The sequence below is a fragment of the Netta rufina genome, assembly GCF_964035555.1.
Source record: "Netta rufina genome assembly, chromosome: 4".
Taxonomy (NCBI): domain Eukaryota; kingdom Metazoa; phylum Chordata; class Aves; order Anseriformes; family Anatidae; genus Netta; species Netta rufina.
Window position 1 is genome coordinate 9176993 of NC_140127.1, and position 13767 is coordinate 9190759.

At 44.9% G+C, this 13767-nt stretch overlaps 1 protein-coding gene across 2 annotated transcripts in view; it reads left to right on the forward strand.

Moving 5' to 3' along the window:
- Positions 1–451: 451 nt before the first annotated feature.
- The window catches only part of UNC5C (unc-5 netrin receptor C), a gene marked incomplete at both ends in the record, with an annotated part of 242452 nt that continues 229136 nt past the window's right edge, over positions 452–13767 (forward strand). For both annotated transcript variants that reach the window (XM_084285952.1, XM_084285953.1), the window contains one exon: positions 452–575. In XM_084285952.1, coding sequence (XP_084142078.1) covers positions 452–575 — 124 coding nt within the window. The remainder of the gene's footprint in view (positions 576–13767) is intronic.

The window sequence follows — 13767 nt, forward strand, 5'->3', positions numbered from 1 at the left end:
GGGCGGGCAGCGGGGGGCTGGCTGCGAGCGCCAGTGCGCGCCTCGCCATCCGCGCAGGGGAGCGGGCGGCGGGGGCCGGTCTGCGGCGGGTGGTTCCCAGCCTCCCCCGCCCCCTTTCCCTCTGGGTTCGCTCCTCGGCTCCTGCTCGCATTTGATCGCAGGCGTGCGGCGCAGCCCCTCTCCCCAGCCCGGCCCGGCCCGGCCCCCGCCCGTCCCCGCCCCGCGGGTTGCGGGCTGGAGGCAGCCGTGCCGAGCCGAGCCGAGCCGTGCCCAGCCTCGCCGTGCCGTGCCGAGCCTCGCCGTGCCTCGCAGCCCTCGGGAAAGCATCTCTCCGCCGCGCTCCGCGCCCCTCCGCGCCCGGCCATGCTGTGCCGCTGCCCCCCCCCGGCCAGCGGAGCCGCCCCCCGCGCAGCCTGAGCGCCTCCGGGAAGCGGCGCTCCGCGCTCCGGCCATGGGGAAGGGGCTGGAGGGCACGGCGGCCCGCTGCGGGCTGGGACTGGGATACCTGCTGCACACCGTGGTGCTCCCCGCGCTGGCCGTCCTGGGGGCCAGCCGGCCCGGCTCCGCCGCGCAAGGTGAGGCAGCGGAGCGGGAGGGAGAGACCTGCGGGGTGCCGAGGCCAGGAGGGGTTTTCTCGCCACGCGTGAGCCGCCCCGTCCGGGCACGGGCGTGGGGAGGGTCCCCGGGAAGCGGCGTGGGACCGGAGAGGGTCCGGGGGAGCCGGGGGGCAGCGGCGGCTCCAGCCCCGCCGGGCTCCGCTTGCGGGCGCACGCCCCGGAGCGCGATGGAGCCGGAGGGAGCCGCGGCGTCGCCTTTATTTTTATTCCCCCCTGCGCCGGAGGACTGCTAAATCTGTCTCTGCCAGCGCCTGGGTGTCGGTGCCCCTGCCAGAGGGAGAGTGCCTCGCTCCGCCGTGCGCCCCGGGGATGTGTGGGGAGCATCACAAAGAGCCCCGGCGCGGTGGCACCGGCTGGGGCTGCCGCAGGGCAGGCAGGCACAGCGGGAGGCTTCTTCTCGTGCGAGCCGCTGCCAGATAAAACTTTCTCGGTGCTTTTCTCCTCTCTTCCCGGGAGTTAGAGCTCAAGTGGAAATGGTGGTTTCTGCTGGGAAATACTTTTCTGCGAGCTCCTCAGCGCCGGGGAGAGGGAGGTTGCTGCTGCATGTGGGCACAACCGCACACGGCAAGGATGTTCGGCTTCAGTAAAGCGTTTGCAAATTCCTGGTGACACGGGTAGCGAGAGGAAGGAATTTTAGAAGCCGATTGTTTTTTTTTTTCCCCTATATGCCACCAGGAAATCACAGCGCACACCGAAGCCTTGATTTGGAGGTACTAGCGTAACGCGAGTGGAAGAATGCTGCTTTTCTCCCCCCAGCATCCCCGATGAGAGGCACTTGAGACGGCCACACAGACCTGACCCCGGGCTCTCACCCGGCCATTACAAGGCACGCTCTGCCCTGGCCTTTCTGCCCGGAGAGCCGTGTGGGTTGCTGTGAGTGCCGCTGCCCCGGCAGGATTTCAGGAGCCGTAGGCTTGCTGGCAGGGGCTGGATGCGCCCTACATCGTGTCTGTGCATGTCACTGCGCGTATCCCTTCCCCGCTGGTACTTGCTCCGTCCTCAGAGTCATGTTTCCTTAATGTGCCGGGCATTTATCTCGTGGGGATATCAGAAACCTGGTCATGAAAAGGAGGTTGCAGAGAAAGGGAGTACGGAATTCATTATGCGCCGTGTCACATTTCTGCATCGTTTTCTTTCCCTGCTTGGTTTCGTGGTGGAGATTGGGCAGGCTTGACTTGTTGTTTTTAGAGGTTTTATTAGCACAGCGTGCGTGTAGACCGAGATGTCAGTGCCTGTGTGTCAGTCTGTGCAGACAGGGAGTGTGAAAGGGAGAAGAGCCCCTCGGGTGGCTGGACCTGGCACAGAAAGGAGCCCCGAATTCATGTGACAGATGGCCCGAGAGGGGAAGAAGGGACGTGCTGTGTCTCTAGCTGCTTCAGACTGCATGTCTCCCCACCACAGGGCACCCACACCCGCTCCGATGGCCTCTCGCTGCCACACGTGTGTAATGCAATGCTGCTGGGCAGGAAGGATGCACACACACCTGGGGAGAGGGGAGATGAGGGGAGAAGGGAGAAAGAAGAGGGGAAAGGGGAGAAAGTCGAGGGCCCTGATTCTGGGATGGTGTCTGTGTGGATGCTGGGCAGGAAGGCATGGGTTCAGGATCTCTGGTGGGTGCAGGTGTGCTCATGTACTGAGAGAGGGAGCAAGAGGTCCCCAGCACCGTTTTCCATTGTTTGCCACATCACAAACTTTCCACAACCAGGTGGAAAAAACAGAGACTGTGGCCGGGAGGTAATCTTTTGGTTTTGAGTCATTTTTCCATGCCCGCTTTTATTTTTGTTTCCTGTTTGCTGGAAGTGGGTGCAGGGTTTGGGTGCAGACCTGGTTTTGGCATCTTTCCCGGAGCTGGGGGATTGTCTGAGCAGTGTTTGCCTTGGTGATCTTCATGTGTGTATACGTAGTGCTTCTGTAAGGCAATGAATCAACAGTTTAACTATGCCCTCTTCAGGAATTTTTCTCACCATATAGCACTGGGCAAAGTTTCACCACTGCTTTATTTATATATTTCCAAAAATGCACAAACGTTAAAGAGATCCTTACCCAACCCCATTCTCCAGTCTTCCTCCAGCTGGTCCATCTCCTCCAAAATGGAACCACTCTGCTCGTGTTTTTGTTGGTCTTCTGATTTTCAGTGGGTCTGGAGCCAGCTGGCTTGGTTTTAATCATGCAAACAATTCAGTCTTCACCTGTGATACCTTGAAAAGGAAAAAAACAACCCCAAAACAACCTTAAAGGGGTGTCTGCAAACCACAACCACTGCCACGTAGCTATGATTTTAAGAGGTGGGGATGGGAAGAGAACGAGGCTCTATACATTTTTTTTTTTCCCAGTACTTGCTGCTATTTCTCATTTTGCTTTTCTTCTCCGTTCTTCAACCAGCTTTATCTTTTGAAGCAGGCTAGGGAAGCCATGGGCATTGTTGGGGCTTCTGCTTTCATGCTTTCCTTTTCCATTGCTTTTTGGAAAATAAATTTATCAATTGAGTATTTGGTGGACCAGCCTCCACGCTTCCTTAAAGACAGATTCGTATCGCTGCATCCCAGAATCCTCCTGTAAGCTGTTCAGCAGACCTAAATACACTTTTTTATTAGCATTTCTTATCTTATTATCTGAAGCTGTCTCAAGTATTTTTCCGTTGTTATCAGGAGAGAACAGGAAACGGCCCAATGTTGGAGAGAGCCCGTAACTTTTAAAGGGGGGTGAATGGGGCCAGGGGGATTATTAAGCCAAAACCAACTCTGATGTGTTGTTTGCCATATCCATTACACCGCTATAAAAAGCCACATCAGAAGGAGAATTCAATTGCCCCAATGTGTGAAAAAAAAGAGCAACCACCTCTGGACCCAAGCACCAACCTGTGCCCAGCATCTCGGTGCTATCTGCCCACAGAGCAACTTTTCCAGCAGTCATCTGGGTAGTAAAAGTGTTTGAAGAACTTTTTCCTGTGGCCCCACTCTCTTTTGAGGGTTAGGTGGGACAAGAGGGAGGGTGGGCTATGTATCTGCAGTGACAAGCCATACAGACTGATACTGAAGGTGTAAGAGATGGATAGAAAAGTAAAAGGGCTGCATATTAATCAGTTTTTGTTTCAGTTTTTCCTTTACAACAAATTACTACATTTTTGACGCTTAACCCCTCAAACCTAATTAAATTAAACTGATAATTTAAGAAGAAAACTCTAAAAGAGCCATATGTGCAGATATTTGTCCTACCCCAGCACAGCCTTTATTAGCAACAGCAGCAGTTTGAAAATGCTTGGTGTGGAAAAAGTGAAACACAACATGTGAACGTACTAACCTTTTGGGGATGCACTTCGTGATTAAATACCTAAATGCATCTCGTTGAAAAAAGGGGGGGAAATGGATTTAATTCTCTTGATGCATTAGTGGACCCCTTGTATTTGGTCGTGTGGATGTAATTGTATTTGCATCAGTAAAGCCAAGCAGTATTTCACTGCGAACAGATAAACTCATTTGGAACATTAATCTGTTCTAAAGGGATGTGCTCTTGCAGATCTCAGGGATGTTCACGAGTTTGGGCTGGATGTTGCAACCCTTGCTCACCCCCAGGAACATTTCAGGACTGCAGGAGGCTTCACTGAAGGCAAGGTGGCCCTGCCAGGTTGCCTTGGCTGGCTGAGGTGTGATTTCAGCAGGGTTAAAACGAAGTCGAGAGATCCGTCTGTGGAGGAGAGAGCTTCTCCCTGGGAATAAGGGAGTCAGAATCTGGGCGTTTGTTCCATCAGCCTTCAGTAGCCAGTTACAACAGTTATTAAAAAAAAAAAAAAAATGCATCAAATACAGCCCCCTTCTGATGGATTTTCAGCATTACTGTCCTTGTCATTCTTCTGTGTGGTAAGCATGCGCTAGTGCATCTCAGCATTTCACCCTGCATGTTTACACTCAGTCATTTTATATGGACCCTTTGTCACACAACTTTTTTTTTTTTTTTTTTTTCATAATAATTTCAAACCCCTGGTTATTCACTGTAATTTGGGACTCACTTTGTGTGTGACATCCAAACTCAGAAACAGGAAAGAGCATTAACCCTATTAAAAAGATTTTCCTAATTTGATTTTCCAAACACAGCACGTCTGACAGCCGTGTTCCAAAGCCGGGCAAATCACTTCCATAGCTGGTCTGCACAGCAAGAGAAAAGAAAATGTGGGTTATATTTATTGGGCATTTTCAGATAAATACCTTGATTTTTGCACAAGTAGAAGACTGATGTTTAGAGGCAGAGTCTGCCCAGTTCAGTTGACACAGGACACAGAGCAGCATCAGTTCTCATGGTAGGTGAGAGGAGCTCAGGCTGGTAGGCCAGTAATTGAGTATTTCTGAGCTGTGTATGATTAGTTTTGTGTGTATGGAAAACACTGAGGAGAGTTGTGGTTTGAAAAGTGAAGCTGCTCTTATTTCAGGCTATCAGCTAGGTAGGCTTGTTTGGAGTAACCTGATTTATATGTTTCTTGCTTTCTGGTGTCTTTCTGGATTTTTAAATCATTGGATTTTTGAGGAATCCAGTTCCTGAGCTCTGGAAAAAGGGAAACAACGGTCGCTTTTGTATCTTATCATAAACATATGTTTTAATTGATAATAATGGTGATTTTTCTAAGTAAATTTCAAAATAGTGGATGGTTAGCTGGCATTTAGACAAATAGGATTTGACTCAATGTGCGTCTCAAGCATTCAGATCACTGGTTTGTCATCTAAAACATGTCAGACCTTTGAAATAAAGGTTCATTTAATCACGAGTGCCCTTCTTGTGCAATATGTTTCATACATGTATATGGCACTGTAATAAAATAAAATGTCATTGCCTTTCCCCCTCTGTCTGTCGTCCCTTCTAGGTGGGGAGAGGAGCATATATTAGTGAAGTGCACGCATTGTTAGCCACCCAGTGGAGGTATTCCAGTTTAGCAGGCAGAGATCTTGGCACTGGTGCCAATAAAGCAGTAATTACATTGCCTGTCATTTTCATTAGCCATCTTCGCTTCCACGTTCGACTCAGAGGTATAAAACAGCGCGAGCTTTTAAAGCCTAAGTCAAGGATTAACTGTTAGGGATAAGAGACACGCGGCGGTTTTCCAGTTGGCTACAACCTTCGTCAACAGAACTGCAGAACAACGTTGTACAGAGGCACAGTTCAGTGCTAACTGCTTCCAAGGACTGAAGGGATGGCGGTGTTTGAAGTGATTTATTGTGTGTGCTCCGTAGAGTCCAGTCTCGGGAGCAGGCGCCCCTGGAGCTTTCCATCATAACATTATCCAAGAGGTGATCTGAAGGAAATGGGATTGAGTCTTCTGGGAGGCCAACTGTATGCAAAGGCAGACTTAATTTGCATCATTTGTAAGCAAGCATTTGAAATTATGGTCAAAATGGAAAAGGTTATGAAGCAGCTTGCATTGAACAAATGGAAACAACAACATTCCCCTTAATTTTGCACGTACTTTGTTTTTTGTTTCTCTCTATTTTATTTAATGAGGTCGTCTGCAGATATTCCAACCCCAAACTCTGGCAGTGTGATAGGGAGAGGATGTATTTAGCATAGTCATTGGTTTTATAATGGGTATTCTTAAACATTTTGCAGAACATCAGTTGTGTGGTGTGTTTTCTTTTCTGTTTAGATCCATCTTTTGAGGGTAGGCACGTGGCATAAATCTGACTGTAAGCCGTGGGCATGCACACTTGCTGGAAAAGGTGAAGCAAAGCCCCAAACTGTGGTTGTGTTCCCGTCACTTTCCTCCAGGCTGGCTCTCCAAACAGCATTCACAAGTAAGGCACAGCAACTCACAGTGCTGGGCAAGAGCTGCCAGAGGTTTTCCCAGCTTGCCGTAACCTCGGAGATGCTCGTGCATAGCCTTCCCCCTAGGTAGTCATCACAAGAACAGCTTCCTGTTTGCTTTCATAACTCCATCCCAAATCGCATCGCACGTACGTTAAGCAGGAAGCATGGGATTTCCTCCTAATTCACCAAACACTGGGATTTGGGGAGTCCCTTTATAGCTTGGCATGTTATTATCCAAAAGCTTGAGCTGGTGGAACAAAGAAAAAAAAAAAAAAAGGCTTCATGTAAAAACAGTTTCACTTAAAACCAACCTTTTTATCAATATGGAAAGCTCCATGGGGGGAGAAGAAATCAATTTTGTTTATTTGCACTGGGGAAGGGGGGTGAGACTGAAAAAAAAAAAAAAAAAAAAAGAAAGAAAAAAGAAAAGAAACCCTAATCAAAACCAGAAGAGATTCAGTTATTTTAGTGAAAGGGTCCATAATGCATCAAATATTTGCCATGCTGGCCAAACTGTTTTTACATACCCCGTCTGAAAATCTCTCAGATGCTCAGTAAAAATGAGAAATAAAAAAGTTATGGAATCTTCTGACAATAACAGCTTTCATTTCCATTTCTCAAAAAAGTCCAACCAGCCTTCCAAAAAAACTCTGTTAAACTTGACTTACAGTTCTGGTTCGGCACTGGTTAAGGCACACATTTACAGCACTTTCTAGGTCTCATCCTCTTTTTTTTTATTGCACTGATTGGACTCTGATACAGACTGAGGTGGAGAGACCCAGATTCGCCATGGTGCCTGACTCGGGAAGGACAGGCAGCACTGGGTTTAGGGGACTGCCCTTGCCATTCCCCAAATACAGCTCTCCCAGCTGCTCTAGCTTGTGTGGGTGTGCAGCAATCCCATAAAAGCAGGGGCTTCCCATACATTAGTATGCAATACCGCATTGCTTAGTGCCTCTTCAAATTTCCTTTGTTATGAGTCCTACATTGGCAGAGCAAGGAAGAGACAGCAAATAAGTTGTGTATGCTCACATCAGCTAGTGGCACTGATGGGGGACATCTGAGGTTGCCTTTTCAGGATGGCTTTGCTACGTGGTTGGATTGCTGGAGATAATGGGAGGCTCTCATTTGTCACATCGCATTAATTTCCTAATTTTTAATCTGTCTTGCTGAACTGGGAGGACAGCTGTTTTTATCTCTGTTTGGTGGAGAGATGTAAGGTGAATCACCTAAGGGTGCGGAGCAAATGTGTGTGGAAGCCAAAGTGAGAACTGGAGGCTTCTGAATGCCAGAGGTGGTGTTTGGTGCTGCGGTCCCTCCTTCTACTTCTCAGCCAAGGCCAAAGATGGGGGCTGCAGAGGCCATGCTACATAAGGCTCTCAAATGCTTTCCCAATGTTGAAGTTTCTGGGTTCCCTCAGCAGTTTGTTTATATATGCTGTTATCTCAAAAAATGTATAAAAAATGAAGGGCAAACCCACACGCCATCGCTCAGAATAAGGATGCTTCCTGGAAGCTGTGTCTATACATTGGCAGATATTTAGCGTGGGCTCATTTACTCCCGTGTAATGCACAGCATTATCCCAAATTTGCATGGAGTGATAGCAGATCCTGCAGAGGACTGCAACACAGCTGTAAATGGAACAAGGATCACCGCCTAGGGTGGATTTGTTTCGTTTTGTTTTATTCTTTAACTCAGGAATATCTTATTCAACTGTACGTCGTTTATCTGAATGAAGCAACTTACACTCCAAAGGACCTTGCTGCCTTACCAGTGGCACAAGCTATGAGGTTACCCAGGCAATTAAATCAACGGCTTTTTTCTCTCCTGGAGGTAACATTACCAACAGTAATGCTAAGGAGCTTGGAAAGATTTTACTGGCCTGGCAACAGCTGAGCATTTTCTTGTTAGATAGTTCCTCCCAATCCTTTTTTAGTTATTTTCAAGAAGTAAAGTAGCTTTATTTCTTAGCCTCATATTGAGTGAGAGGTTGAAACGTTAAGCTCTGTGGATTAATGGTGTATCCTTTGAGAGAAAGGAAAGCTTGCACATTTTCCTTGGTCCCCTGAGTGCTTGGATGCGATTGTTTGAGAAATCTTGAATTTCATCAGCTAGAGAGGAGGGAACAGGCAAGTAAACCTTGACTGATCTGTCAAAAGCATTTGACTCCATTGCCATAGTTTTGGAAACTTGTTTGAACTCATCTTTTTTCCACAGATGTTTCTTTGCTTGAATTTAGTACATATCATGCGAGGCAGGGAGAAGCGATCACTATGAGATTATTAGAAATTCGGAGATTCTTTGAGAGGTATATTCTAACCATAAACTTGCTAAAATAATGCTTGGAACGTGAATTGCTCTACCCTTATGATGTTTGGTGTGTTTATGTATTGTATAGATACGTAGCTTGTCTTATTCAGTCCCAACATATGTTTATACTCAGAAGTTTACATATTTAAATAAAATGATGATATAGTCTCTCTGAATGAGGTTAATTGCAGTTCATTCATACCAAAATCGAGGAATACGAAGTGGGACAGAATAGCAAGTGAGACTGATTCTGTTCTCATGTGTCCGATTTGCCTACACGGACTGAAACAGAGTTGCTCCTATTTGCTGGGAGTAATTCGGAGTACACACATGCACACTCTCTTGGTCTGAATTAATTTCCCCTTTCAATAACATATCTCCCAGTTTTGCTGGCTACTCATGGAGTTAGCACATGTATTCCTTTCGCCTCTCAGTCATACGGCATCCACGCCTTCCAACAGCAACCAGAGCCAAAAGCATAGCAGCGAGGTGTCCAGGCTGAGATTTTGGATTGTCTACAGCCAGCTGAGACTACAGTGAAACCTCTGTGGCTTGGGCTTTTCTTTTAGGATTAGGACAAAACTCGCTAGTGTTTTCAGCTAGGAGGAGATAAAGTTTCCCCTCTCAAACTTGGTCACTGCAGATCTGAAAATCTGAGTTTATTACGGAAAACCCGAGGTCTGTCCAGTTAAGGGATGGGGTTATAATTAAACGGTGCAGAATGTGCCCTTGTACCAGTGCTGTTCTCACTGGATTGGCTCATGAATTACTAGTATTCCTTGCTGTAAGCTCTTTGGCCCAAAAGCTGCGCTAGTTTTTGGCAAATCATCATGCCCATTAAAAATTCCTTTCACGCAGACGTTGCAAACATAGCTTAGGGACTTCCTTTCTGCTTCCTCACCAGTTTCTGAAGGTGAGGGTAACTTTTTCAGTCTCTTGCTGAAATAAAATGCAGCGATCTTCTTATGCGGCATATCTGTGCTGACAAGGAAGCGAGTGCTGTTTTTCCTTTTCTTCCTCATTTAAAATAACTGCACCTTAGAAAATAGGAAATTCCTGATTTCTTAGCTATGAAGTAACTAGGAAGTTTGTAGCTAGAAAGTTCAGTACTTGAGGTGTCAGTGAACTATTGGTTTCCTTTATTTCCACCACCACCACCCCAGTACTTATATCAGGGAGAGACTTACACTATATGAGACCAGGTTGTGGCCAACAAAAAATATAGCTCCATTAATTTCAAAGCCAGGACACAGGGGCTGAGCTGGTTCTGGGTTAAAAATATGTCAACACAAGAGTGTGAGTCTCCAGGATGTACAGACCTTGATCTGGCCTTCCTTTGCTGGCAAGTTTGGTTGTGTGTGTTGTTTTTTTTTGTTTGTTTGTTTGTTTTAAACTCAATAATTTGTACAATTCCACCTACGTGTCATGATGTGGCTCTGCTGTAGTGAGATGAATACCATGCCCTACTTGAAAATCTGTTGTTGAGGTGTTCTTCCAGGTATTTTTTTTTTTCTCTTGGGCTTTGTCACATTATTTTTTTTCTCTTGGGTTTTGTCACAGGTAGGAACACTGACAGCCAAATGTCACCAGCTGTAGGCAGATACCTACATAAATATCTATTACACACGAATGCATGGCAATTTCCTGCCTCAGCAGTCAGTTGCTTTTGAGCTAAAGCCCTCTACTTCTAAAAGCATGGGCTTCTGAGGCTGGAGTTAGAAATGTAACCTGGTAGCTGGTAACGAAAGTGGTAATTATCCTGGGTTAGGCTGTGGAATGAGAAGTGCCGTCTCCCTTTCACAAGCACAGTAAAAAGGCAAAATTGTTCAGCTTTTGCTAGCTTTTGTGCTTTACGAGTCCTGAGTACGTCTTGTGTATTAAACATAGCTTATTGGATAAAACCCACCAAATCTTGAAAACACAAGTGCTAATTTATTTACTAGCTTTGTAAACATTTCTATCATTTTGCAGTCTCCAGTGGAAAGTCTTAAATTTGCATTTATAAGAAACATTTAGGGAGAAAACTGAATTAAAATGACAAAGTGACATTGTGTGAAGTATTCATCTGCTAACATTTTACTGATGAGCTTATTTGATGAGAACTTGGTTTCATCGCAAAGATCTTTTCTCTTGGGGAAATCAACAGATGACAATAACTAGATCAAATTTTGCTTTCTATCTCATTAGTTTCACTGGATTGCTTGGGATTTACTCACCTGCAAAAGACAAGAAAAATTTGGTCTTTTGTCCTTTTTTCTTTTTCTTCTTTTTTTTTTTTTTTTTTTTTCCTGTTTCTATATCTGCCACTACCAATGCAGGACATGTATGTTGCTCATGGAGACTGGGCTAAGGTTAAGTTGCTTTTAAAGATAACAGTAGATTCCAGCGTCCTTGCATTTGTTTTGTATTTGGTGACAGTCACTAAATCAGAGGAAGGAATGTTCAAACAACACGCTTGAGGAAAAGTGATTTTTATAGAAAGGGCCCATTCCTGCTAATAGCCAGTAACTGCACATAACCCCACTGACATTAAAAGTCCATTAGCTAAGCCCAGTTTAAACAGCAGCTGATGCTATGTCAGCTAAATGTACATTGGAATTTTTCATGTAATGCAGCAATAGCACTTCTGTAATTTTTCTAAAAGTATGTACATTAGGGAAAGCAAATGTCATCTGATAATAGTAAGATGAAGAGTTCACATTAAAGTAGGGAAAGTTGTAATCAAACTAAAGTTCCCATCTGGCTGCATTAACAGGAAACAAAAGTAGTTACAAGAGAAGCAAGGAGTGTCAGGTTTGTGAATTTAAGCTAAATTAGCAAATCCAGGGTACAGTCTTCTGTAACACAGAATAACCTCAGAGGTGCTTATCTGTTTGGTTCTTTACTCTGAAATAGATTATGGCCTTGTCCAGGAAAAGTTTCTACTGAAGTCAGTGGGATGCTTTGTCATGTGCAGCTCTGGGTTGTCATGGGATTTAAAAAAAAAAAAAAAAAAAAAAAGTTATTTGCTGGCTATTATTTAGGAAATATGTCTCATTATGGTGGTGGTGTGAAAACGTTTAGCTTGTCAAGATACTGTGTTTGTATGTCTACAGCTTTCAGTTCTAGTTAACCATTTGTACAGCAAATAGCATCTACCCATACCAGCATATCAAAAGGAGGAGGACAAGGGAGCATGGTGAGAAAATGGTGCATGTTTGTTGAAAAGAAGCATGACAGGTGTCAAAAGAGTGGAAATTAACTTGTTATTTATCTTCAAAAGCAGCCAGCAGACTAGGGACCTCATGCTTTGGTCTTGGGGCCCACTGAAGCACTGGTTAACACTCGGTTTGGCAATCAGTGCAATCCTAAAAAGTTGTTTTGAATTCAACTTTGAAAACAGATATTGTGCTATAAAGCTCTTGTGGAGGCAGACTAAGGGTGGTTTAGTAAGCTAATGGGAGAGCTGGAAGCAGAGGGGTAATTAGTCGCTTGCTGTCATGCTCACAACCCCCTCCACCTCCTCTTTGCTATTATCAGTCCATTAGTGAAACCTTGTACAAGTACTGACAAGAGCAGAGCTTAAATACCTGATCAGGGTAGGCATACCCACAGCAAAAATCCTGCAAACGCATCCAGAGGGCTCACTTAAACTCTTAACAAACCGTGTTAATAGTGCAAAACTCTCGTATGTGTCATGAGGCTGGCTTGAATTTTTTTCTTCCCAGGCTGGAGGAGTCGACATTAGTAGCGTGCCCAGAGCAGACCATGTGTTTGTGAACCACAGACTTTAAGGAGAGTAATTCAATTGCATTTTTTTTCCCTTCTGGAACATAACATGTAAACATATTACTGAACTAAAGCCTGGCTTTCATTACAAGCAGTAACTTTTTCATGTTGACAGATTTTCACATGGAAAGCTTTACTGAAAATGAGAGGAGACTTTTCTTGCCATCATTAGTTCTTGCTGCTTAGTGCTTTTATCAAGTACAGTAAAATACCATTTGAAATTAATTCCAAGCTTATATGGACATGTTTAATATAATTACCAAACAAAATCCTGTTTACTAACATATTGCTTGTGAAACCAGTCTGAATAATCTGGTCTCTGGCACACATGAATCAGGCAGTAATAACAGCTGTAAATATTTCACAATATACTTAGAGTGCTTTGATTTTAATACTGAATCCACTTTTGGGTTTTAAGGATAAAACATAGGTCAAAATTGACTTTTCCCATATGTTTCTGCCTCCTCTCTTGCACTATTCCTCCTGTAAGTTATTAAAAAAAATCATTATTGTATTTGCTTATAAAAAAAATAAATATATACACTTTCATGTGCTGGGAGAATTATGTAATTGAATTATGCTGGAGCTAAGAAAGCGATGCTGTTCACATTGGCATGGGACTCTAATACAGTCATGATTTTTTTTTATTGGAAAAAGCATTGCAACGCCAATACTTTTTGTCTTTCTGAAAGTTTTGCTATTTTTATCCATCTGGATGTCTGTCTGTTGTATGCCAAACCTGAACCATGTGCATAATCAGCTTCTACTCACACTCTTACGTAGGTAATTCAGAGCCCCAAAGGGCTGTGAAAGCCTAAGGTGACCAGAAGTTTGCAGTCGAGTGTTGGGAGACTTGTGCTGTGTACTCGGCCCAGTTTTGCTGGGAAGACTTTGAGCCTGTATTTCAATAGAAAAAGGGAAGGGAGACCAACAGTCTGTCTACAACAGAAATTTGGGGTTGCATGAGGCTGCTAAACAGTCTTTATGAGTTAGGATTGTGCACACAATGTGTTCGGTTCAGCGGATGGCTTTGACATTTCGTAAAAAGATTTATAGTAACCCCTCAAGTCATTTTTCCCTGCCCCAAACAAAGACACTGAAAAACAGTAATGTAAACCAAAACATTTTGCAATTTTTGTTTACTTTGGAATGTCCTTTACCCTGCAAAGTGAAATAAGAAATAAAGCAACCAAAGTACCATTTTGAAAGACAAATTTGGAAAGCGTTCACTTGGGGGAATTTTTACCTTTGTTCTGCAGTTGGATTCCCTCAGTAAGTTGAC